The sequence below is a fragment of the Scomber japonicus genome, chromosome 7, assembly GCF_027409825.1.
Source record: "Scomber japonicus isolate fScoJap1 chromosome 7, fScoJap1.pri, whole genome shotgun sequence".
Classification (NCBI taxonomy): domain Eukaryota; kingdom Metazoa; phylum Chordata; class Actinopteri; order Scombriformes; family Scombridae; genus Scomber; species Scomber japonicus.
Genome location: NC_070584.1, coordinates 10,476,659 through 10,501,942, shown reverse-complemented (window position 1 = coordinate 10,501,942; position 25,284 = coordinate 10,476,659). Strand labels below are relative to the sequence as shown.

Here is a 25,284-nt window from a genome sequence, read left to right as displayed (position 1 = left end):
AGTGTCATCTTTAAAGGTCTTTCCTTCAGGCATGTTTTCAGTTATATAAAACACGAAAAAACTAATAGTTTCTTTCTGATGGGGTTTTCCCACAGAATTTCAATGATCTTATTAAAATCCTTAAAATAGTGTCTAGTCCTTCTCCCTAACTAAAAACTCCAGAAGCTATGCATTTGCAAATATCTTTCATCTCAGAAGTTGAACTACTTGGACATAAAGCTTCTCCTACTTCACTGTGAAGTCCATTGTCAGTGTTTCCATTTAAGTTTCCACATCACACGTGTAAATTGAATACTGGGCTAAATTTGGCTAGATTGGATTATTTTACATTGCTGGAAGAACAGGCATAAATCCAATCTCACCACAACACACACAGATATACACTGACCTCTAGTGCATATTCACCATTATAACTAGCCTATGTGATATTACGCAATTACTAAAATATGCAATCTCATTATTGTTTTATTGTAGCAAAACAATATTGTTCCTGCAAGGCCTGTTTGGACTTCATGACTTTAATAATAAAAGAACCCTCAAACATCAAATAAACATGCACACTGCCACTTTGCCATTAATTTAACACATTCATATTTTATTACATTTATTAAAAAGGCAACTAAAAAGTGTGCAAAATACTTAGAAATCTTACAATACCCAGTGTAAACAAAGATAAATGTATGGACTGTAGGACGACTGCGTAAAGGACAAGATGCACATGGCAGACGAATGCATTTTAGTTGCACATTATTTCTGTTACTCTACATTTAATCCAGGTTTATTCGACATAAGACAGCTTCATTTCAGATGCAATTAAAAGCAAACCATGTACAGTACAATTTGTGAGTTTTAGTAGATTTGACATCGTGTTGTCTTTTCCCCTCAGTTCACATCAGTGGAGTACAGGCAGGCATGAAGGCAGGAGTCTGGATTGTCATCAGCTGTCACCATTTAACATTTTTGGGTTTAAAACTCTTAAGATGCGATCATTTTTTGTTAGATCTGCCGGGAGTTCATTATTCTGCAAAAAACACATGAGAAAATGTTAAAGTTATCCACTTATGTTCTGCATGTTTTTCACCTCATCGTTCAAATCCAAATGCTCTCTACCTTGTTGGGCAGTGAGGGGTCCGCATTGGCCCCGAGCAGCAGCAGAACAGTACGATGATTTCCTCCCATAACAGCAGCATGAAGAGCAGTCGAGCCATTCTGGAGACAAGAAAATGAACACATGTATTCTCTAGTAACTAACAAACATAAACATCCTTTTTATCCAGTGCTGCGGGGTCAGTATTAAAAACACACAGCATCCTCTACCTTGAGAAGGCCAAGTGAAGGAGAAAACTTGAGGAGTTCCTCGATGACGCTGTCGTGTCCCTTTATAGCTGCTTTAAATAACGCTGTTGATCCATCCTTGATAAACAGACGAAAAAGCATTACAATATTGAAATCACTCAGTGTATGTAATAAAAAATGTAATGAATCTGATTGAAATTCCAACATTTTCTAAAAGAATATCAGCTATAAATTAGAGTAGATTACATTATTTCTATTTTTAACACCAACAAGATTGCAGGAACCCTGAATAATTTTAGTGGATCTTTATCTGCAGCTGCATATGGTCCAGCAACCTCCACCAATGATATAAGATGTATGTAGCCTCAGTAGTGAAACCTGAGTCAACTTAAATGCTGAGACCACACAATGATGATAGAATACTGCACAACTCCTTTCCTCTCTCATCTGAATTTTGGAAGCTTTTGGTAAGATCACCAAACTGGGACAGTCAAACTATTTTTGACCCTTGTTGGACTATATGGAAAGAGTGAAAAATGGGACATGAGGACCAATCAAAAATTTACATATCTTTTTTCTTTTTAATATTATTTTTACTTTTATTATATAGTCCACTTTAGGGCAGCAGATGGAAAACAAGGTAGTGTTTGCTTTAATCATCCTAAATGGATAACATACTTGTCTGTCAGCATCTCGATCAGCACCGCGTAGGAGAAGCACCTTTACTGCTTCATTGTGACCCATCTGAGCCGCCATCCACAGGGGGGCAGTGCCATCCTGGGAAACACATGGATGAGAGGGGCATGTAGTAAAAATGGGGATAAAGGGAGAGGAGAATAAAGAACAATATTAGAGTCGATCCAGGTGTGAGATAACATGTGGAGAAGTGAAAGGAGAGCTGTGAGTAAAGAGGGAGACACTCAATGACTGTGTCCTTTAAATACATTAAAATGTGACATTACCTCCCTCGGCTGGTTAACCTTGGCACCGGATGACAACAGCTGACGAATCACAGTCACATGACCCTCTTGGGCAGCGAGAAAAAGAGAGGTGGCACCATCCTAAAAATAACAGAATCATCTCATACACAGGGTAATGCTTGGATAATGAAAAACTTGCAAGAAAAACATTCCAACTAAGCAAAAAGGGTATTAATCAATAATATCTATAACATCACCACTACTATTTTATGAATGTGAGTCTGAACGGGCAGATTGTTTCCCCCCTCCTCGCAGAAGGGACAAATTGATCCTGCCAAATGTCAGTCCTGTCTGACTCAGCAGTCTGTAGAAAGCTGAGAGGCTGGATTCCGGCTGTCGTGGGCACTGTGCAACTAACCATAATGTTCCTGTCAGATAAGCAGGATTTAAAAAGCACGTAGGAGTACAGACAGCGAGAGGAGACAGTCCTGACAGGATGAAGATGTGGATGCAGAGGTGCTCACATTCAGCTGGTCGTGAACGTTGGCTCCGTTTTTCAGCAGCGTGTTCACCACTTTAGAGTGTCCGTACTGAGAGGCCACTGTTAGAGCTGTGCCACCATCCTGCCACAAAAACACAAAAACAAGCTGGCAGTGACATCAGCAGTCTATTTTAAGTAACAATGCATTCAGCAACAGAAAAACAGTCTATAGTGAATAAGATGTTGCAGAGAGGGGACCCCAGAGGAGTCCCCCCCCCCCACCCCCCTCTTACCATTACATAACACACAATAATAACCATCTGACTGAGTTGATAGGATCAGATCATTCTCCGTCACACCCTGTGTTAAATAGACTGCAGCATACCTTTGTCTGGAATTCAGTCGAGGCACCGAATTCAAAGAGAAGCTTGACAACCTCATTGTGTCCCTGCTGGGAAGCGAAGAACAGAGCGGTAGAACCTGTCTGGACGGCATGAAAAAAAAAAAAAGATGCTGCAATATTTTCCTTGACGTTACATGACTTCCATGTTTGCGTGTATTTGAAGCGTAATAAAATATCCAATTAAAGGATAGGTCCACAATTTTTCACGTCTGTCTTTAAACAATAATCAGACACCCAAATGAACGGGGAAACATGTTTTTCTTGCTGTAATTACTACTCCTGTTCATACAGTTCAAACTGGCCATTAAGAGATCACTTCATAATGCACTTTCTGAGACAGTATATATATATATATGTATTCAAATGAAGTTTATCTGAGGCTAATATAAAACTTGAGCCATCATGGGTCAAATCAATTAAATATATTTTAACATTGCAGTCTTTTAGGTGCCAAACTTCCACCGGAACTCAACAGGAAAATTCTGTTTGTCGAAACACATTGAGGGAATTTTAACTTGACTGACAAATATCCACTGTATGTGATGAACTCAGACAGCTGAAGCCTCATATTATCTTCAGACAAACTTTAAATACATACTTTGCTCAAAACAAACACTGTGGATTTTGTCCCCATCACTTCTAATCTTCTAACAATCAGTGTCAGCGGGTGGAAAGATGAGAGCAAAACCTGTTGTAATGTTCATTTGGGTGTCTGATTGTTGTTTTAAGACAGACCTGAAATCCTTTAAAGCTTTGATTGGGAGCAGTTTGTAACTTGTTGCAGGTGGTGCTCAAGTGGTGGACAATTTTTTTTGCAGATATTTTCTTTTTATCAGCCCCAGGATTGTTAAATTTGTGTACTTATCAAATGTAAAATGAATATTACACATATTTTATGAACAGTATTTCAAGTTAATTCCCTACTATACCTCTCTCTGGTAGTTGATGTCAGCTCCTTGCATGATAAGCTCTTTGACACAATCATAATGGCCACTGTATGATGCCACCATCAGCGCCGTTGTTCCATACTAGAAGAAAATATGGGCAGCAATAAATTAGTAACCTCGGTTCTTTTAGGTCTGAGATGACTTGCTGAAAACCTTTTTTAAATGTGCTGATTAAATTGCTGAATTCTGCTGATTTTCCAACATAACACTTGAAATCCTCACGCTTTATGATGGGGGGAAAAAAACATAAAATGGAAGTGAACACATGCACCACAGAGGTAAGTAAGGCTTGAGGCTCTCTGTGTCCCTACCACAGGTGTGTTATGGTTAAAGCGTGCAGCTGAGCGGCCAGGACATGCAGCGTCCGTACACTGTCTCTGCAGTCTGCGTCCACACGGCCACTGTTGAGGAGCAGCTGCAGCAGTGCCAAGTTCCCCTTCCTCGCTGCCCAAAACACAGCATTAGCCAGGGGTGTTTCCTTCTGGAGGGTAAATACACACAACAACCACTGACCTGAAACCACCATTACAGTATTAAACATAGTGACAGAGGGCTATCAGTAAAAACAATGTGTCCTGTGTGTGGAGGTTTATAGGTTTGATGTGTGTCATGAATTAAAGTTGAGTCATACCAGATGTGCCAACTCACCAACACACTCACAAATATAGACCAAAGAGATCTGAATGAACAACACTTGTGCACATACAAACACAGAGAAATTCAAGTGGGACATACACTATCATGAAGCACACACGCGCCAACTGGCACGCGCACACAGAGCAGGATCATATGGCATTAAAGTCAATAAACAAGGCAATGTAGTTCCAGCTCACATCGGTTTCCTCTCACTTCAGTGCCCCATATTAAATTAAATTAAATTAAATAAACCCTCCAAATGATGCAAAAGCAGAGTGTAGGCTGTAAGAGGAAGCAAATGCAAAGTGTTTTCTCATCGAGGCCTCCTAGGCTGCGCGCCCAGATTGATGGAAAAGGCTGGTTTACCTTAAAAGACATCTTGCAGACCTCATACGTGACTCATGTTGCTCCCTGCGCAGTCATTCATTAGAGACGATGCTGAGAGCCTCTCGCCTGTTTTGCTGCACTGTGTTTGGGGTGTTGGCGGCGTCTGTTCGCGGACATAATAACAGGCAGACAGTCAGCTGAGCTCATCCTCTGCAGTGCTGCTGAGGCGCACAGAGAGCCGCTGGGGGGCGCTGCGGAGCTCACGCGCGCGCATACACACACACACACAGACACACACACACACACACACACACACACACACACACACATTGATGGCAGATTAGGATTTTTCATTAAAATACATGTGATGGGTTTATAAAATACAATGCCGACCTCTCTGGCATGGGACCCCTTAAGAAAAATCAATATGTAGTTGGGGCCCATTGTCACGTTTCAGATGTCTGTAAACACATTCTCTACATTTTTAATTTAAACAAAATGTATCCATTATTTCACAAAAAAGCTTAAAAACTTTAACCCCTATGTCGGAGGACTCGGGACTAAATTAAACTACCTTACTGTAGAGTTAAAAGCTCAACGTTGACCGGCCACAGCATTAAAATGCTACTTACCCTCTGTATTAATAATCTAATGATTTCATATAATCTATCAGTCATAGCGGCTATTTTAGAAAAATATGTTTTTACTGTATTTTGCTGATAGTACTTTAGTATTTTTACTGTAATCTAATGTACATTGATTAAGTGTAATTGGTATTCACTCAATTAAAGGAGTACTTTTATCACCACTGGTTTTTGAAAGTTTTATGCCATGTCTTATGGTCAATAAAGCAGTATATGAAGGATTTACAATATTGCAGCTTTAGCTCTCTCTAAATGATAATAGAGGCATTACTAAGGAAGAGCATGGAAAGCATCTTATTTTTGTTGACTAATGTCCTTCTCAGGTGCTGCCATAAGTACTGATTTAGGGATTCAGTAAAGTATGTAGGGGACATGTATTTATTGCAAAGCTATATAAGGATGGTTGTCAGCATGTCTGTTGCTTTATTGCCGACCCAGGTCACTCTCAGAACATGGGAACAACACAGACTCACATCCACACAGGTAAGCTGTGAGGCTTTTTATTTATGGACATATTCAAAGTTATAACAACTCTGCAACACAATGAAGCTTGTGTAGTGGTCAATTAATTGTCCCTACACAATACCTTATTTACCTTTACACTAATTTGCTCATTAGAGACTTATAATTTGATTTGATACTTTCTGTTCTTCCTGTTTATAATATATGCACATAATGTTTTTTTAGGAGTATTAAGCAGGATCATTGCTCTTCAACAGTTTTTCTTTTTATCATAGCCTTTTCAAATAAGTTTTTCTACAGAGGTCCATCAGAAACCTGTTCTGCAATACAACTGTGAAAATGTATATATTGTTTCTAACATTTTTATGGTAGATAGACACATTTAACATAACCACAATTTATTTATAGAAATAAATACTCAAGTTCATCCTAGAAGGGCTGACATTCACTTAGCTAAAAATAATATATTTTGGATTTTGAAGATGTTATCAAAGAAAGATAAAAATGTAGCTTTCAAAAAGATTATGCTGTCATTATGCTGCTACACAACAATTAGGGTCAATTAGGAGCTTCTTCTCTGTTATGTTCAGCACAGACAAACTGTAAAAAGTGCTTTTTTTCTCAATGTTTCAACTTGTTGCTTGGTCAAAAGGTGTGACTATACTGTGATGTTCTTGTACTTGTAGTTCAGAAGGCTGGCTTCCTGCTGAGAGCCATGCTGCTCTCTCTTCTGCTGTGTGGCCCGCAGCAAGTTGCATCAGACTCAGATGAGGCGATACTGACTGAGTGGGATATCTGGAAAGACAGTCATGGCGTCGCTTATGATAAAAGGGTGAGACAAGTCTCAAATGCAAGTACCAAATGTAAGTGCACGTGTCTTGATTCATGTGAATTTTTTCTTTGATTTTGTGTTATTGTGTAGGAGGAGATTGAAAGGAAGGCCATCTGGGAGGACAACAAGCGACTAATTGAAGACAATAATCAGGGTTTTTTAATGGGCATGAGGCCATTTACTATGTCTATGAACAAATATGGAGACCTGGTAAGTTGTGTATAAAGGTTTAGCCTCTTAAATAAGGAATAACTCTTAAAATATCATCACAAATATAAGTCACATTTATTATTGGGAAAAAAACCCTGCTTTATGCTCTCCATATGTAGACAACACAAGAATACCAAGTTTTGCAAGGTGCCCTGATAAACGCACAGTTCGTGAAGAGAGGGAAGGCCGTCTCAGCCCGAAGATTGCGTGACAATGCTAGGAAGTTTGACTCTTGGTTTATCGACTACAGGAACTTGGGTTATGTCACTGAGGTGAAAGATCAGGTAAGACACTTCTTAATTCATTTTTGTTGGTTTTAAATAAATTTAATCACAAACACCTTCAAATCTATGTTTAAATGTTCTTCTCAGGGTTACTGTGGCTCATGCTGGGCCTTCAGCACAACAGGAGCTATAGAGGGACAACTATACAAGAGGACGGGTCAGCTTATATCCTTAAGTGAGCAAAACTTGGTGGACTGCTCCAGATCTTACGGTACCTATGGCTGCAGTGGTGCCTGGATGGCCAACGCCTACGACTACGTGGTGAACAATGGGCTGCAGTCGACACGCACCTACCCATACACCTCATTGGTGAGGCTCAATCTGCCGACTGCCTGTTAGAACAGTTAAAACTGTGAAATATTCTGTATCCAGCCTGCTTCTAACATTTACTTCTGTATTTCTCTCCACAGGATAACCAGCCTTGTTTTTTCAACAGCAGACTTGCAGTTGCCCATATTAAAGACTACCGGTTCATACCCAAAGGAGATGAGCAGGCTCTGGCTGATGCTGTGGCAACTATTGGGCCAATTACAGTAGCCGTTGATGCAAATCATGCAAGCTTCCTGTTCTACAGTTCAGGTTAATTGTCCTAAAATAACCCCTCTCTAGCCCTCTCTGGATTGGTAGATGCTTGAATTTAAAATGTAATGCCCAGGGTGGCTGCTGCCCAGCACCAAAAAGCACACACACACACACACACACACACACACACACACACACACACACACACACACACACACACACACACCACCACCACCAACAAGAACAACAACAACAACGACAACAACAACAACAACAAGCAAAGCAAGTAATCTTAATTCAGCATTTAACATCTAAAGAAAGCTAAAAGCAGAATGAATACTGTATTGAATACACTGTGGTGTAACCAGGTGAACACATATATAACTCCTAATGTTGCTTTGCATCTGCTGGGCATATAAATAACCCACAGTTTGGTCACAATATCAACTTAAAAGGTGATAATGTGTCCATTTTGTTTCTAGCACCCTCAAGTGGCCAAAAAAACCAGTTAATGCAGGTTTCAAATTTCTCTTACAGGAATATATGATGAGCCCGACTGTAACCCCAACAATCTGAGTCACGCAGTGCTGCTGGTTGGCTATGGCTCTGAAGGAGGCCAAGACTATTGGATCTTAAAAAACAGGTCAGATTATAAATCACTCTGTTAATATTATATACCATCCATACACATGTTTTCTATTTTAACACAAATTTCTGTTTTTCTTTCTAGTTGGGGTACCAGCTGGGGTGAAGGTGGCTTCATGCGAATGGTCCGGGATGGCACAAACACTTGTGGCATTGCAAGCTATGCCTTGTACCCTATTCTGTGATTCTGACAAGATGCTTCAGAGTTGAGTGTTAATGCTGTGCTTTTTCCAGTGGAGTGCTGAGTCATTGCTCACACAGCCCGTGTCACCTCTGAAGTACTCCTGTCATCCATATTTTCTTTTTGATTGTCTCTACTGAACATTTCTGACACTGTTTATAATATTTTGTGCAAATACTCAAATCAGCATTTTAAGGTGAACACATTGCTGCTCTCAGGGATGTAGTTTACACACAAACCTCTGTGGGTAGATATTTATTTAGCTTGCAAAATGTTAATTTATTTATTTATTTATTTTTTGATTGGTCAAACTCCACCAATATAGAAACCTTTACCTTTTGTTAGACTATGCAAAACTATGTAGTTAGTAACATATTCTTCCAGTTAAAGATAAAAAGTCAAATTCATTAGCAATAAAATGCACTGTTGATTTAATTACCAGCTATGCTAGTTTTTCTACTGTTATGATCAGTATCTTATGTTGGCTAATGTTAGCTAATGTTATCAAACTTTAAATAAATATTGCTGTATGATAGACAATATGATCTAAAGTCAATTCACTGATTATTTATTTCCACTTATGTTACAGTTTGTAATAATGGAATGGAATGGTGTCTTGCCTTCAATCATACCACCCATGACACAAGCTACCCTGCCAACTACAAACTACAGAGCTAACAAACGTTTGACAAATGTGAAACTAGACAGAAACTAGACAGATCCAAGTTCATAGATAAGCAGAGAGGCATAACCAAAGATCAAAGATGTAATGAGTTTGATGACTCTGCACTGTTCAACAAATGTTACAAAGTATAGCTTTAACAAATGAGTAATATTTATTGTTTTATTATTGCAGCGACTATACCAAATACAGTAAATCAGGGTACCCAGCTTGTAAAATTTGAACAAATAAAAGATTAAACGGTAAGGTACTCATTGAGCAATGTTGGCCACTGTTTGTTTTAACTATTGTGTTATATCTTCTGACTAAAACTTTTTACATTTTTTTTTGTTACAGTACAACTTGTTTAGCCTCTTGGCCTCAGTGTTCTCATCTGTATGAGATATAACAAATAAAAATGGCTTTGTATTTCCAATACAACTTGATGTTTCATTTTTTGTCTGTGTGGTGTTCTTCTGTGTATTTGCCACCCTGTCTACACATTACATTATTCAAAGATAATTCACAATTTTTGTTTCACTGCCTAGTCTCAGAGTGCAACCGCACCTCAATGAACTTTGAACCAAACTGCATATTAGCCTACACTTATTCACACTGTCTCACTTTCCCACAGTTTAGCATGTCTGCATGTTTCTCACATAAAAAGCTCAAAGGTTCACTTGCTGACCTGTATACCTGTGAGGAGGAGCTCGTCAGATTATTGCCACCGCTGAAGTCAAATGGCTCATTGAATAGCTCATAATGCAGCGGAATACATTTTTCCTTTGCGGTATAGTTTGGGTGTTTTTGCTCTGCTTTGCTACAGTTTGTCCTTCTACTGAGTGGCATGAGAGTAGTCATGACAGTCTCCCAAAGATCCATCGGGCACAACACAGCTGTGATTCTTCCTTCGACGACCAGGCAGCACCTCAGGTAATGCAGCTGTTTTTGAGGTCTCCTGTTGTGGTTTTTGTACTTATATTTGTTTACCACTTTTTTGTCAGTGGGGATATTATGTTGTAGGCTGTGATGCTAAACAAGATCAATTAATCAGATGGTGTATACTTGAAGTTGTTCTCACCTCCTATCTGACCCTTTTCAAAAAGTTCTTTATTCTGATACAAGTAATAAAGATCCATCACAATCAGGAATCTCTGTGGAATAGAAATATTAAATATCATTATGTCTCAGCAATAAAACCCTTTGTATAGTATCCTAATCTCAAACACGATACTCAAGAGAACATAATGGCCTGTATGTCCTTGTACAGTATATGTCCCTTTACAACGTGCACTCCTTTTAATGTGTATATCAGTATATTAGCGCATGTGTTCTCTCTGGCTCCATGCCACATCTTGATTTACAAGATTGACAAATGTATCTGATACTGCATGTAATAAATCCTGTCCAGGTCAGTGGTGGTGGACTGTTTGCTTGTGTTTATTGTCCCACAGTCTCATGTTCAGCTCTGTGTATCCACACTTACAGGAGTGCGGCTCAGGCTTCTACAGACAGTGGACTGGATTCGACTGGGGTCAGTGTGTACCATGCAGCTGCAATGGACTCTCTAATGAGTGTGATGAGCATACGGGGAACTGTGTGGTTAGTCTTCACTCACACACACACACACACACACACACACACACAAACAGAAAATGAAAATGACTCATGTTTAGTGGTTGATTTACAGCATACTTTAATGTTGGTGCAATTGTGAGTGCATTGCCAAACAAGATGCCAAAACATGTTATTTTCCATTTTAATGACCCCTAGAACTGTATGTATGACACCACCGGGGACCACTGTGAACAATGTAAAGAGGGTTACTATAGAAACGCAGACCATGTGACCTGCCGTGCCTGTCCATGCCCCTTTACATGGAACAAGTGAGTATGCTTTTTACCTATTCTGCCTCTACAGAGCAGTTTTAGCTCAACCAAGCACAAGTTATTTGTTTTATTTTACATTAATATCATTTTTTTTTTCTAGTGTAGCGTGGGGCTGTCGAGACATTGGCTCAGGTGTGGTTCAATGTTTTTGCAGACAGGGTTACGATGGAGCCAGATGTGAGAGGTCTGTTTACTATTAAAGAAGTAACACCTAACAAAATACATATTATTATATAAAAAATATATATATTATTATTATTTCAAGATTATGATTATTATTGCACCAAAAATTGTATTCTAATCCCTACTTTCCCAATCATAATCCCCTGCTCAATGCAAGGCTCATGAATTATATGAGTATGTAGGTCTCATTAAAAGTATAAAAACTTTTTTTCCCCTTTCAGATGTGCATCTGGTTACTATGGCAATCCAATGGTGTATGGAGGCAGCTGCAAGCCCTGCAACTGCAAGCATGACACCTGGAACACTTGTGATTCTATGACTGGAGGTAAGTATTCATTTTCACACATTTTGACCAATAGAAATAGGTTTCAGTTAAATATACCAAATGTTTTTTTTTTACCAATTTCCTTAAAGGTGTGGTTTGTAGAATTTAGAGGCATCTAGCTGAATGGACTTGGCAAAGATTGAAAATTCTGTGTATAATCCCATTACAATAAGAATACTTGTGTTTTCAATACCCGGGTAATTGAAAACACAATTATTAAGGTATTTCACTACCTTAGAATGGGCTCTTTATGTACTGTATGTGTATAGGGAACGGTTCCTCTTCCACAGATAGGGGAAATTATTTGGTTGCAATCTGCAATCTCACCACTAGATGCCACTAAATCCTACACACTGGTCCTTTTACTACCATTTAATATGCTTTCCTTTAACTAGCGTGCATCATATCTGATGGCTGCAGCATGGGTGATTGCTGCCATGGTGAGTTTCTGTTGAAAATTCTTCTTATATTAATGTTTTACATGAAAAGTAACTTAAAAGAAATAAACAGCTTTCACCATCATCAGAGCTGTAGTTCATACTGATAACTAACAAGATCTTGTATTTCATCTTCTCCTTGTATTTACTGACAGGATGTGACATCTGCAGTCAAAGTTTACAGGGTGACTTGGAGAAGATGGATGATGTCCTGTCTGTACTTAAGCAACAGCTGCAGAACATCAACCCCAACACTAGTTCACCCCACTGGATTAACAATCTGGAGACAAACATCTTTGAAACCAAGGTAGAGTTCATGCAGGCATCTGTAACCTTATGTGTAGCTATGACATAAACTTGAAGACACTTTTAAGCTATGTTTGTCTAAAAGTTGATCACAACCCATATTATATCTGTAGTACATGATAATGTTTCTCTGTGTTCTTCTTCTCCATCTCTGCTGTTTTGCAGATTCTGGTTGAGAGGTATATCACTGCTGTGAGACGTTTGGTTCCAAATGTTGAACAGCTGGAAGTGGATGTGAATGATATCAGAGACAACATGAATCAGCTAACTAACAAGGTACCTAAAGAGAGTTTCCCTTTGTTAACCAAACTGAAACTAAATAATTGCAGCTTTTGATGAACAGAATGTAAATTATTTTTTGAATACTGCAGGTGGCGTTTTTAATAAAATGATTACATCATATCAGACAGACATAAGATGCTGTATGTCAGAAAAAGACAAACCATAAAACTATGCTACCCTGCTGCTGAGTTTTAGTTACAGATACTGATCTGGGGGCACATTATACGCCTTGACAATGTTACAAATATGATCATCAATTTTTCCAGACTCTTAAAACTTCATCAGATCTGGAGACTATCATTCAGAATGTGGATGGAACAAAGCTGAAAGCCGAGGATCTTTTCTTTGAAGCAAAAGCTCTCCTCATAACAATACAAGGTACTGTACATCAGTTAAAGAGGAATACATGTATTTACATTGGTGAGGTGACACCACTGTCCTGTAGATTGTCTTTGAGAGTTTCCTCAAATTTTAGGGAAAGTTGTGTGAAATATCAGTCTCACATTAACAGAATTAATAAAAAATGTTAACATTTTTTACTAGTAGACCTTTGTCTGCCACTCATGCCAAAGACCTGGGATTTGTTAAGGTAAGTCACTTTGGTTGTGTAACATTGAGTCTCAACAACAGTGTCCCTGTTATTGTGGTTTGTCAGGTTTGCTAAAGCAGGAAGCTGAGGTGAAACCTAAAGATCCCTTCACCAAAGATGAAAAAGTCCGGATGATGGAGGAGGCTGAATACATTGTGAAGGAAATGAGAAAGAGAGACTGCACTGCGCAGAGAGACAAAGCTGGCAGTGAGCAAAAGGAAGCACACAAGTGTGAGCGATTTTTATCTGACTATTTGTTTGTAGCTCTCTGGCATTGAGATCATGTTCTGCATGTACAAAGTAGTTGGAAATTCTTGTATTAACTGTTTTACAGCTAATTTGGAAGCAACCTATTTTGTACCTTTCACAAAGGCAGGCAAATAAAAGTAAAACATCTCTTTGATTTTGAACTCCCAAACCAAGAGCTTTCTATGCACTTAACATTTACCAAAATACAGATGAGAGAAAACAAGCCCTCCTTAGCTTCTTTTAGTCTAACTCAAATGAGTTTCTAAAAGCTATTATCAATACTAATAGATGCTGGTAGGAGGATTTCATAAGTTTTGGACAAAGCCAGGTTAGCAGTTCCCTTCTGTTTACACTCTTTATGCTAAACTAAGCTAAACAACTGCTAGCTGTATGCAGCTCTGGCTGTTCAGGAACCTTAATTATATCAGAAATAAATTACATTAATCGGCTGACATCTAGTAATTACGATATACAATACTAATATTAGTGTAACAAATGAAATTGCCTCAACATGTATAATCATAAATCTGTGTGTTCTCCTCAGTATTGGACTTAATAAACATGACAGTTCTTACAAAAACAAACCAGCCAGTACTACTGAATAAGATTAGAGCCTCTCTGATGGCCTCAAACTCCTCTCTGAGGGATCTGGCTGAGTTGATGTCAGATGCAGAGGATGCAGTCAGGAGGGCAAAGGACCTTAATCTAAAGAGTGGTACAGTTCTACAACATCTGCCGGTAATGTCAAACACAGCAATAGTAGTATAATACATTTCTGATGTGCAAAAGAACACTTTGTGGTTTCTTACTGATGTTTTAACCTCTCAATGTTCATAATTTGCCAGCATTTTGACAATCTGGACACGCTGGAAATGGAATTGAATATGACTACAGACCTGCTTAAGAATATTACAGACATCTTTTTAATGCTCGAGGATATGAAAAAAGTAAGCAGGCATTTTTTCCCAAAGACGATTCCTGTTAGATATGAATGTTGCAAAATTAGTTTATTTTATTTATTTTATGTAAATTGCAGGAATTAGAAAAGCATGCAGCTCAGGTAGATGGTGGCAAGGTGGAGCTCTTTAAGAAGTTAAACATCATGCAAATGACGGTGGCTATTATAGAAGAGGCTGCGAAGCATGCAGAGGAGCTCGACAGACAGGCAACAGAATTTGAACAGTGAGTACCATTCCTCATGTACTGTGCTTTGCCTGAGTATTTCCACTTTATTTACTGCTTAGACTACTGAGATGCTTTCATTTAAATAACACTGGGAGCAAACAAACAGGTCAATGTATCCATACAATAAATAAAAGCAAAATATTAGAAAAAGGTAAAAAAACCCAAAAACCAACACATTTGTTAATAGATTTATGTTGTAGTCTTAGGGGCTACATGACACTTTTCAGTACATTTCGTTGATTTTTGCTTTTACTTAAGTAGGTAAGTAATATAAGTTATATATTGATACATTAAACACAGTACAAAGGTAAAAGATCTTCCACCAGTGAAGAAATTTAAAAAGTGCATAGATACAGTCTATATGTTGACATTAATACATCATGTGATATTATTACAGATTGGTTCATAGTGTCATCAACAGTACCAGCCTGCCGCCTCTCCTGCATACAGGTGTTAACAACTTTATCATAAATGCCATTGAAGAGGCGGAGATGGCAGCAAATCAGTCCATGGAGGCTGCTGAGAGAGCCTCAAAGGTAACTCAGGTGCTATTAGTAATGATGGATGAAAAAAAACTGAATGTTCAGTACAGTAATGCTGATACTTTAAATTAGGATGTGAAGGAGGAAGATCTGGTCAACAGAGTGGAAGGTCTCAAAGATAATTCATCCCGTTCACAGACAGAAGCCAACAAGACTCAGACTGACCTTACGAGTGTGTAAAAAGCATAATTTGTAAACATTTTGTTGAATTATGTTAAGTTTGAATGCTCTATAATGTTTTTTGTTCCCATTTCTGGCAAAAATTCCTTTTTTAAACAGTGCTTTCAGATACAGTGAACACCCACAAAGACCGTGTGAATGCGCAAAAGGAAAAAGGAGAATCACTGACAACAGAGATATCAGCAGTCAGAGATGATCTCAAAAAGATCAAAAGAAGTAGGTGGTTGGTGACATTTCAGATTATGCACTGTACCTGCATCACAGTAGATTAAATTGTTCTTCTGATTTCAGATGACACAGAAGCTCTAATTCAGTCCGCGAAAACAGCTGCATCTGCTTCTAACTACACTGTCAGTAATATAATGGAAAGGCTGAGGAATATCAGCGAGGAACTGAAAAATATTACTGATGTCAGAGTGAATAAAAGTAGTATATTAAATGATACAGACCAGGCCTGTAAGTATTTAAAGGTAGAAAAAAAATCAATGGCATAAAATATAACACTACATTTTTAATTTCTTTGTAGTGATTCATTGAATGTCACCTTGTTTGATTTATGGTCATTTTCTGCCTCTGTTTCAGTGAATAACTTGGACACAGCCCTCTCCACGTTGAAACATAACCTCACACAAGTTAAGGATCTCAGTGGGATGTTGCCTGATGCCAACATGACAGAAAGCATTAGGCAAATTAAGGATCTGATAGAGGAGACAAGAACCATTGTTAATAGGGTAAAGTATTTCATTTTAAAGAGTTGTTTCTCGTCTGCTGGGTTTGATTTAACCCAGCTATAATCAGTATTTTTATATAAACAATTTTTCAAATGACTACTTATATATGTTGCTGGTATCGAGAAAATCCACAGAGTTATCACCTTGATTGCAATTCCACTCAGCTCTGCAGAGCATTTTAGCCTGTTTTAGGGTTAGGGTGTTTCAGTCTCACTAGTCTCATAGAAGCTGTTTTTAGTGAAAAAAACCCTCTAATAATCCAATGTATGTTACCAGCTCTACACCCAAAGCTAGGTAACTGTCTGGACAAAGCAGGCAGCAGCCTAAGGGCCACCGACATAATTTGATTAACCACATTTGTTATGAATTTGCGCCACTGAAGTACAATATCAACCATGAACCTGGAAGAAGGACTTTATATTGTTTTTTCTATCAAACTGCACACATAAATTTTTGCCCTGGGGCACATAGCACGTACGTTAATCAAATCAGGTCTGCACCAAACAGTAGATAGACAACTTTAGCGACTAGCTGGAGCCACTAAAAGGCTAGACATTTTTCCCCCAGCTGCTGGTGGAAACCAAAACCAGAGCTCAAAATCATCGTACATTGTACTTATGTACTAATGCTAATGATTAGCCAAATGTTTGCTAACAATTCACATTAATCAACTTTTTTCATAGCTTGTTTCTGCTGCCACTTAGTGGCCAGTTTATTCCCCCTTCAAATCTATTGTTACAAACAGTCCTTGACCCTGACTGATCTTCTCACAGGTTCCCTTTGCCACCGCTTTCAATGGAAAAGGTCATATTGAGCTTCATCCCCCAAGAAACCTTGAAGACATGAAAGCATTTACCGCTGTTGATCTGCTTCTCAATCTTCATCAAAGCAATCCTTTGAAGGCTGACAGCAGACGAAAGCGACGCCAGGACAAACACAAAGCTGCCAACCATTTTGTTTTCTACCTTGGCAACAAGAATGTGAGTGACTCCTACCAAAATCATGAAAGATCTGGTCTGTTATATACCTGTCAAGCACTATCAGTGTGAAGTTATTTTGAGTGACAGAATCTTTTTAAATATTTATAATTAGTCTGTCCTGCTCCTCTCTCATTTTCAGGCTTTTGGAGACTATATTGGGATGGCTATTAGAAGCAATGTGTTGATTGGTGTCTACAAGTTGGGTAAAGTTGTCCATCAAGTGGAAACCAGCCAAATAACAACAACTTCCAATGTGAATTCCTCCGACTTTGACAGGATTATGTTCTCCAGGTAGTTCATACAAATGATGTTGGAGTTTAAACAATGGATGGAGAACATGGATGTTCTACCTGAAAGCCACTATGGAAAGTACTTCACTTACCATTTCCTCCTCCATGAAGTGTAAATTCTTTCTTTGTGTCAACAACTTCTGCAGAGTGTACCAAGACGCTGAAGTTAACATTACAAGCTTCCCATCAGAGCAAACTAATAATTTGCCAAAGTTTATGAAGCGTTACCTTTCAAACTCGACAGCTGGAGTCCTCGACCTGGATCCAGACAGTGTAGTTTTCTACGTGGGCGGCTACCCTGAAGATTTTACAGTAACTATTATTTAATTATGTCTGCATGTTTTCATACAGGAAGAAAATGGTGTAAAGGGACATTACCAGTGGTAATTGCTTTTTTGGTGCAAACACCAAACTTGCAAATAAGCCCCACTTTTCCTTGAAAGATAGATTCCTTGATAGTGTGGAAGCCTGTTTTCACTAAGAAAAATGGAAAAAAGTATGAAAGATTAGACATGATAAAAATAATGAATTAGTATCTCAGAAATGACTACCTGTAACTACTACTGTGCTATAATTGTGTGTTTTTCATGTTAATATTCTTGACTTATTATATACTGTCATAATTGTGAGCCTGCAATTCAGAATCCACTATTTCACTACTAGATTTATTTTTTCTTATTACCATGTCTACCTTTTCATATTCTTTTAATGGCATTAATGGGCTTCCACACTGAAGTACCAAAAAAGCCAGGAGGAGGGTAATGATAACGTGTTGAAATACCTGTAAGTGTGGAGCTTTTGTTCTTGAGGATATAACAATCACAAACAAATCAGAACTTATTGCACAACAGCAGAAGAAAAGTTAGTTGCTTGGTATCATTACTATGTAGTCAGTTATTCATCTCTTCAAGATATGTTTGGTTATTCAGCCCCTCTTGTTTTGATTCTTTTAGCCTCCAGTTGAGCTGCATTACTCCAAGTACAAAGGAGCCATGAAACTCTCCTACATCAATAACAATCCTGTCTGCCTATTCAACTACAAGCATGCCGCCAATATAAATGCAAAGGAGCAGAATGTCAAGTAAGCATTCAAAAAAAAATTTCGATGTTGACAGATGTCTATCATTACAATGACTAACAACAGTGAAATAATTATTTATCTGTGTAGGATTCCCCAGTCAACATCTGATTATTATGAAGGGACTGGTTACCGCATGGCGTTCTTGAAGCAGCCAAACAAGAAAAAGACAAGATTGTTCAGATTCACCACAAACAGCCATGAAACAAATGCCTTGTTATTCTACATTGGAAATGAAGTATGTTTCCGATTACAACTCATACAACTCATTCATTCACAAGTAGATATCAGCAAAAAAAAAGTGTCTTTGGTACTGAATTTGACCATTAATGTGTTTTATCTGTTACAGGAGTCTTTTATCTATGTGTTTGTGGAGAAAGGCCACCTGAAACTTCAAGGACAACAAGCAGGTCAAGTGCTCACACCTCAAAAGAGTGGTGAAAAAGTGTCTCTGATTGTAAGATGATCTAAAATTAATTCATTTTCCATATGGAACATTACACAGTGCAAGCTTTGTGTCCATTTTACTGAAAGTGTGTTTCTTCTCTCAGAAACAACAGTTTACGATCACCATATCAATGACAGACAAGTTCGAGGTCCACTGTGGAAAGCAAAAGATAAGCACAGAGTACATTCACTCAAATTATACAAGTTATTACATTGGGGGTCTACCGGTACAGCTCAGACAGAGGTAAACATAACAGATACATGCAGCATTTACAGCTTTAGTTCATCAGATTAGCCTTTGGATATTTATTTATGCTATTTATACTTTTGGATCTCAGACACAACATCATAGCTCCACCGCTGAGAGGATGTGTGGAATACCTGCAAGCAGATGGGGAGGCCGTTGAGTACAATACGACGATTGGTGTCAGTGCTGGATGTCCACTCTCACTACTGGTAAACTAAAACTAAAAAGAAGATCACCAAGTTTCGTGATTGCTCTCACTGCCTCAAGACATCTATTACATTAATTAGAGAAATGTTTAAAGTAAATTATTGAGAGAATGCCTTTGAATGTAGGTATTTAATACAAGTGTGTTTCTGGCTCCTGTAGGGTGTCCGTGAAGCTACATTATATTCAGCTCTGTCTCTTGATTCTCTGTTTGTCTGGAACAAATGGCGAGTCTCTTTGGGCTTCCGGAGCAAAGGCAACCATGGTGATATTCTCAGGAGCAGCTCTCAGGTAAATCCAGCACAAGTTAGATCAAGTTTTGAAAGACAATCAAAAATAAAGATGGTATCCATTATTATTATCTGATCTTCCACAGGACTCCACCTCTGTCGACAGCTTTCAGCTGTCCCTGTCTGATGGCTTTCTAGTATTTAGTAGTAATAATCATACCTTGAAGTCAGATAAAAGGTACAATGATGGGAGCTGGCACTACTTGTCTGCAGTGAGGGGGGCAACAGAGTAAGATCTGATGATATTTGGACCTTTTACTTGATTACAATGTGCTGGTAATTATCGTAACAAGGCTCACACTTCCATGATGAGCAATATTTCCTTTCTCAGGTTGGAGCTCAACATTGACAATGAAAATGTGACTCAGGGACTATCTCCCCATATCAGTCCCATGGATCAAAACTTGAATGGAATGAAATTCCAAGGCTGCATCGCTAACCTTTATGCAAGGTTTGGACTCATTAGAAATCTTTTTAATGGTACAGCTGTCATAATATTGATGATGTATGTCCTTCTCCCCTATAATGATAGTAATTTATGTTTTATAAAAATCTCTAATTAGACAAGGGCCTGACCAGAGCGTTATACCAGCTGATCTAAGCTCATTGGCCAAAAAGGAAAATATAGTCCTTGGCCTGTGCAGTCTAACACCTTTGTTAAAAAGGACCAAGAAACACAAACATGTGAGCATTATTTCTACAATATCACAATAATTATCCTATTGCTTTTATAATTTTTGATTGTAATGCATGTAATTTCTCTGTTGTGTGTCAAATTCAGGCCCTGAGTCAGCCAGTCAGCCAGTGTAGAGACCAGCGAGCACATCATAATGGGTATTCGTTCTCTGAGGCAGACAGCTGGCTCAGTTATATCCTGCCCCAAGAGGACCTAAATCACAGGTAATGGTAATTATGTATATAAACTAAATGGGTAGTTCCGGGTCTGAAAAGTGAAACTGATGTGGAAATGCCTTAAACCTGAACTCTCTCTGCTGGTCATTAAGGGGTGACCCCACAGGCTCCAAAAAGAAGCAGCTCAGATCAAATTGCCTGCCTAATATATCCCAATCATTCACTTGTGTCATTTTAACAAGATAAACAATGTTATTCACTACACATGTCAATGGTTTTAACATTTTAATTGATCGCTGTATTTATATACAGTCAATGGTCACATCTCATCACTTCTGGCTCCAAAAACTAATGATAGTGACAGTCAAAATGCCAAACACATACAAACCATTGGGTGACATCATGGTGGCTACGTTAAAGACTATAGTTAAACACTAAAATATCACACTCTTTCCTGAGGATAGGGAACATTTATCAATAAACACAGTCAAATATGCCAGAAATTTAGTGAGCAATTCCATAGAAGCCCATACTAATATCGAGAGATGTTTTGACTGATCATTAGGCCTTGCAGTTGGTGTCAGCCAGTGCTATCATACATCAACAGAGCCCTCTGAAATATAACACATTCCTCTAACTCAAACGTCATGTATTTTAATGTACTTAACCTACCCTTACCTTAAGCAAAGAGAAGGTACTTGTAGGCTTTATGCTTTGGCTAAGCTACAATGGCTGGCCCAACTAGCTTGATTGGCAGTTTCATCCGAATGCCATGACCTGCTCAGTTGTCCATCTGCCATCCTTGCTTATCGTATTCCACTAGTCTTACAAATAGCCACTAATTGCTCCTCTGATATCAGAAAGCTTCTCACACATTAATCTACATATATGAGGAGTATAAGAGTAGGAGTCCAGACAAATCTGAAGGGTCATCAGGTTGGTTGCTTTGGTGTGGCTTCTCTTTGGCTATTGTGTCTCATGAAAACATTCATTCATTGTTTTGTAAGCCAGTTACTCATCCATCCACCCATTTATCAATTTATTCATTCACTCAAACAATAAAAGAGAAACCTCACTGTTGTACTCTTGTGTGTCTCAGGCCTCACTTCTCTCTAGAAGTCAAGACCTACTCACACAAAGGGCTGCTTCTCCACGTGTTAGGGGGGAGAGTCATCTCTGTGGTGGCTCTATACATATCTCATGGCAAGATCAAGTTGTCCCTCGGTGATAACAGAACCATCTACCACAAAAGAAGGATCAACGATGGGGAGTGGCACAAAGTAATTTACCATTTGCTAAGTCCAGCCACATTTTCTACCCACAACGCATACAATCATTTTGTTTCAGTCTTCTGTAGATCACAGTAATAATGACCTAACATCTGCATAAAGTCATTAGGCAGATGACTTGTGTTTACAGTTTGTCTGTGTGTGTGCAGATTGAGCTCAGTGTGGAGATGAATACTTATCATCTGCTGGTTGATGGAACACGTGCGGATGATGGTCGTTTGCCCAACAATGATGGATTGGCTTTAGATCTGTACAACCCTGTGTATCTGGGAGGTGATCCGCTAAGAAAAATCCCAAGGGTTTGTATCAAACCTCAGCATTGTGTGACACTTTATTTAACATCTATGTCACATTGTTTAAAGTGACCACCATCTCTTCTTCTCATTTTCACACAGAGACACAGCATTCCCAGGGAGAGTATTATTGGTTGTCTACGGAATTTTAGACTATATGATGACGCTGTTGGGAAACCTGGGGTGAGCCACAAAGCTTCACCCTGCCTTGATGGATTCACAGAGATGGGGACATACTTCAGTGGCGGTCACATCATCTTAGGTTTGATGTTGTATTGAATGGCTCCTCATGTGTTGTTTTATTTCCCTGTTGTCAATACATGAGTTCAAGTTACAATAAGCACTGACCACAAATCTAATGATGAATATTTCTCTTCTAGATAATTACTTTACTGTTGGCTCTCAGTTTGTGTTAACTTTCGAGCTGCGTCCTCAACACATGACAGGCCTCCTCTTCCATGTTAAAAATAAAAAGGCCAGCCTTAATGTGTTCTTAATGGACAGCAAGGTAACCTTTAACTCTGCATGGTGGCATCTGATCAGGCAGTAATTCAAAAGAAAAAACGGCATGAAATAACCATGACAATATGTTTAGTGACTCTGCCATTTTTTACCAGGTGGGTGTCAAAATGAATGATGGTAACAGGGCTGTCAGTGTCTCAGTGACTCCTCTTGAAAGCCTCTGTGATGGAAAATTTCACATGATTACAGGTATGCATGCTGACATTACACTTAATCTTTCATGAGTGTTGAGGAATCTCAGAATCTAAAATTCCAGTGTCGTTGTCCCTTCTCCTTCAGTGTCAAAAGAAGACAAAGTTATCAAACTAAAGGTGGACTCTGTGTTTGATCAGAGAGAGGGCCACTCCATATCCACCACACACTCAACAACTCTGGATTCGCTTTACATTGGAGGTAAGGAATGAAACAGTTAAAACAATGTCTTTCAAAAAATATCAGCATTCATGAAATAGCCCTAACATGAATCATTTTTTCTGCTTGTCCTTGTTTGTTTCAGGGACAACAAAGCAAAACCAAATCCCAGTGTCAGCACCATTTGTAGGCTGCTTGCGAAATGTGAAGGTTAATGGTACGCCTGTTGCATTTGAGACAGCATCCAGGGTGGTTGGCCATGTGAACATCAATAAATGCCCTGTAGACTGAGGGCATGTGATGAATGAGTGGCACCACAGGGTCCCTTTGGCCCTGTCAAGCTTTCAGATTTTATATTCCACAGTCATATAGTTTACAGATTTATCACTAATTTAAACCATCCAAACTCATAGATACATCTTTTCAGCTAGTGGAGAAAATCACAGCTTGGCAAGCCGGCCATACTTCCTTATGGTGACTCAACTATCATTGGACTTTTGAGGGAAGGGTTTAGCTAATAATCAATTACACAGTAAATGTGCATAAAATGCACGAGACATCCAAATTTCCATTTGATGCAGTGCTGCATCCATAAAACATAGCATGCTGGATTTTTTCACTCAATATGTAAAGCAGTGGAACTAGCAAATGAAGAATTTAACAACATATGCTGTTTTGAAATTTTGAAAAATGCTTTATGTAAAAGTGAAGAATTAAACATTTTAATCTAAGACGATTTGGACAACACTTTACACTATTTAAGAGTATTTAAGAAAGAAATACTGGGGACATAAAGGTCCAAGCAGTAAGTGACTGTTAGTCGAGCAATAACTAACATCGCTCAGATTATCTGATGAAGCCTACTCTTTAAAATGTAACAGTGTCATGTGAGTCTTAAGAAAATAAATACATTTTAATGTTATAAATCTTACATTTGAATATTATTGTACCTTACATGATGTGTTTCATTCTGAAATGTTTTGCAAAAGGCAACGTGAAAATGGTCAAACTCAAACTTTTAAAGGTTTCTGTGATCAACAGTGAAGTTACTGAGGTGATCCAGTGTAACAAACTGCACACACTTATGTCTGCCTGACATGTTCGCACAGGAAAGTTGCCTGGTAACAACTCTTTAATAATGGGACCACGGCAGCTGATACACTTATTCAAGGCCTTCTGATATCTATCATTTCTTCATATTACTGTGCATCTGCTGCATATCTGCTTTTCTCAATGACCAAACCATGCAGAGCAGTACACCTGCTCTTGATGTGTTTTATATATTGATTAAGAGTTTTGAAAAATAACTTTGAAACAACATGTAGAGGTGTATAATAGCATCATGTGACAAATGAAACATTTTTTTCAGTGCATTTCACCCCACTGCTTAACATACACAGATATACAGTATACTGCATACACACACCTCCCCCTTATAATACTAGCTTTATAACAGCATTAGAGTGTGATGCTCACAATTACAACTCTTCCAACAATAATATTAATAATCTGCTATTCTACTTCTGACCAGGAGATGGAATCCTGAACCTGACTTAACTCTCAGCGCTGTTTTCTCTGTATGTGATAGCAGAGGAGGCTCTTCTCACTTGTGTGGCAGCAATGTTGGGATTATGTGTAATTTGACAACAACCCTGCATTGATCAGGAATGTGTTTGAATCATATCAGCACCTCATCAAAAAGCAGCACATTGTCTGGGATTGTGCACAAATTCTATTATGACCAGGTGAGATATGATCCAGGATGGCTGGTTTGAGTTATGGATCCTTGAGTTTGAATGCTTATGAGACCAAACCACTGCCCAGAGGTTTATAATATTAGATTACTTATAATATTAGAACTCTGGAATGCTAGTGTTAGTGTGTCCAGCGCAGTGCCTTATCAGCTGACTTTGAATTGTGTTGTGGCAAAAGTTGAGCCAAGTTTAAGTTTTAGACTGTGTGTTTTTGCAGTCCTCTGAGTCGAGGCCCCAGCTGTGCCAGTGCAGCAGTCCCATTCAAATGAATAATGCTATTGTCTGTCTGATAACAGCTTTGGCTTAAACAGGATCTGGACTCACCCACAGGTGTGAGA

The 25,284-nt window shown here is 38.6% G+C and overlaps 3 protein-coding genes across 3 annotated transcripts; 2 read left to right on the top strand and 1 right to left on the bottom strand.

Moving 5' to 3' along the window:
* Positions 1-937: 937 nt before the first annotated feature.
* Positions 938-5,064, bottom strand: ankrd29 (ankyrin repeat domain 29). The gene is made up of 10 exons (XM_053322840.1): positions 5,050-5,064; positions 4,418-4,528; positions 4,030-4,128; positions 3,083-3,181; positions 2,741-2,839; positions 2,259-2,357; positions 1,975-2,073; positions 1,318-1,413; positions 1,111-1,209; positions 938-1,021 (listed from the first exon to the last, which is right to left on the bottom strand). The coding sequence occupies exons 1-10, from the start codon at positions 5,059-5,061 to the stop codon at positions 938-940; spliced, it is 897 nt and encodes a 298-aa protein (XP_053178815.1). The 5' UTR covers positions 5,062-5,064.
* Positions 5,065-6,106: 1,042 nt separating this feature from the next.
* On the top strand, positions 6,107-8,794 carry cts12 (cathepsin 12). Its single transcript, XM_053322355.1, has 8 exons — positions 6,107-6,137; positions 6,803-6,948; positions 7,039-7,158; positions 7,278-7,442; positions 7,530-7,751; positions 7,853-8,021; positions 8,502-8,607; positions 8,695-8,794. Exons 1-8 carry the CDS (start codon positions 6,107-6,109, stop codon positions 8,792-8,794), a joined length of 1,059 nt encoding a protein of 352 aa, XP_053178330.1.
* A 1,516-nt stretch (positions 8,795-10,310) lies between these two features.
* Positions 10,311-23,483, top strand: lama3 (laminin, alpha 3). The gene is made up of 37 exons (XM_053322354.1): positions 10,311-10,384; positions 10,906-11,053; positions 11,225-11,337; positions 11,441-11,524; positions 11,745-11,848; positions 12,441-12,592; positions 12,757-12,867; positions 13,140-13,251; positions 13,529-13,693; positions 14,256-14,449; positions 14,557-14,658; positions 14,748-14,893; positions 15,294-15,432; positions 15,511-15,610; positions 15,718-15,834; positions 15,910-16,074; positions 16,201-16,349; positions 17,123-17,329; positions 17,469-17,620; positions 17,766-17,931; positions 18,573-18,700; positions 18,788-18,935; positions 19,047-19,154; positions 19,249-19,388; positions 19,483-19,600; positions 19,758-19,886; positions 19,972-20,114; positions 20,217-20,336; positions 20,449-20,569; positions 20,667-20,785; positions 21,837-22,017; positions 22,176-22,325; positions 22,422-22,581; positions 22,700-22,827; positions 22,937-23,030; positions 23,121-23,234; positions 23,338-23,483. Exons 1-37 carry the CDS (start codon positions 10,311-10,313, stop codon positions 23,481-23,483), a joined length of 4,947 nt encoding a protein of 1,648 aa, XP_053178329.1.
* The last annotated feature ends 1,801 nt before the right edge of the window (positions 23,484-25,284 follow it).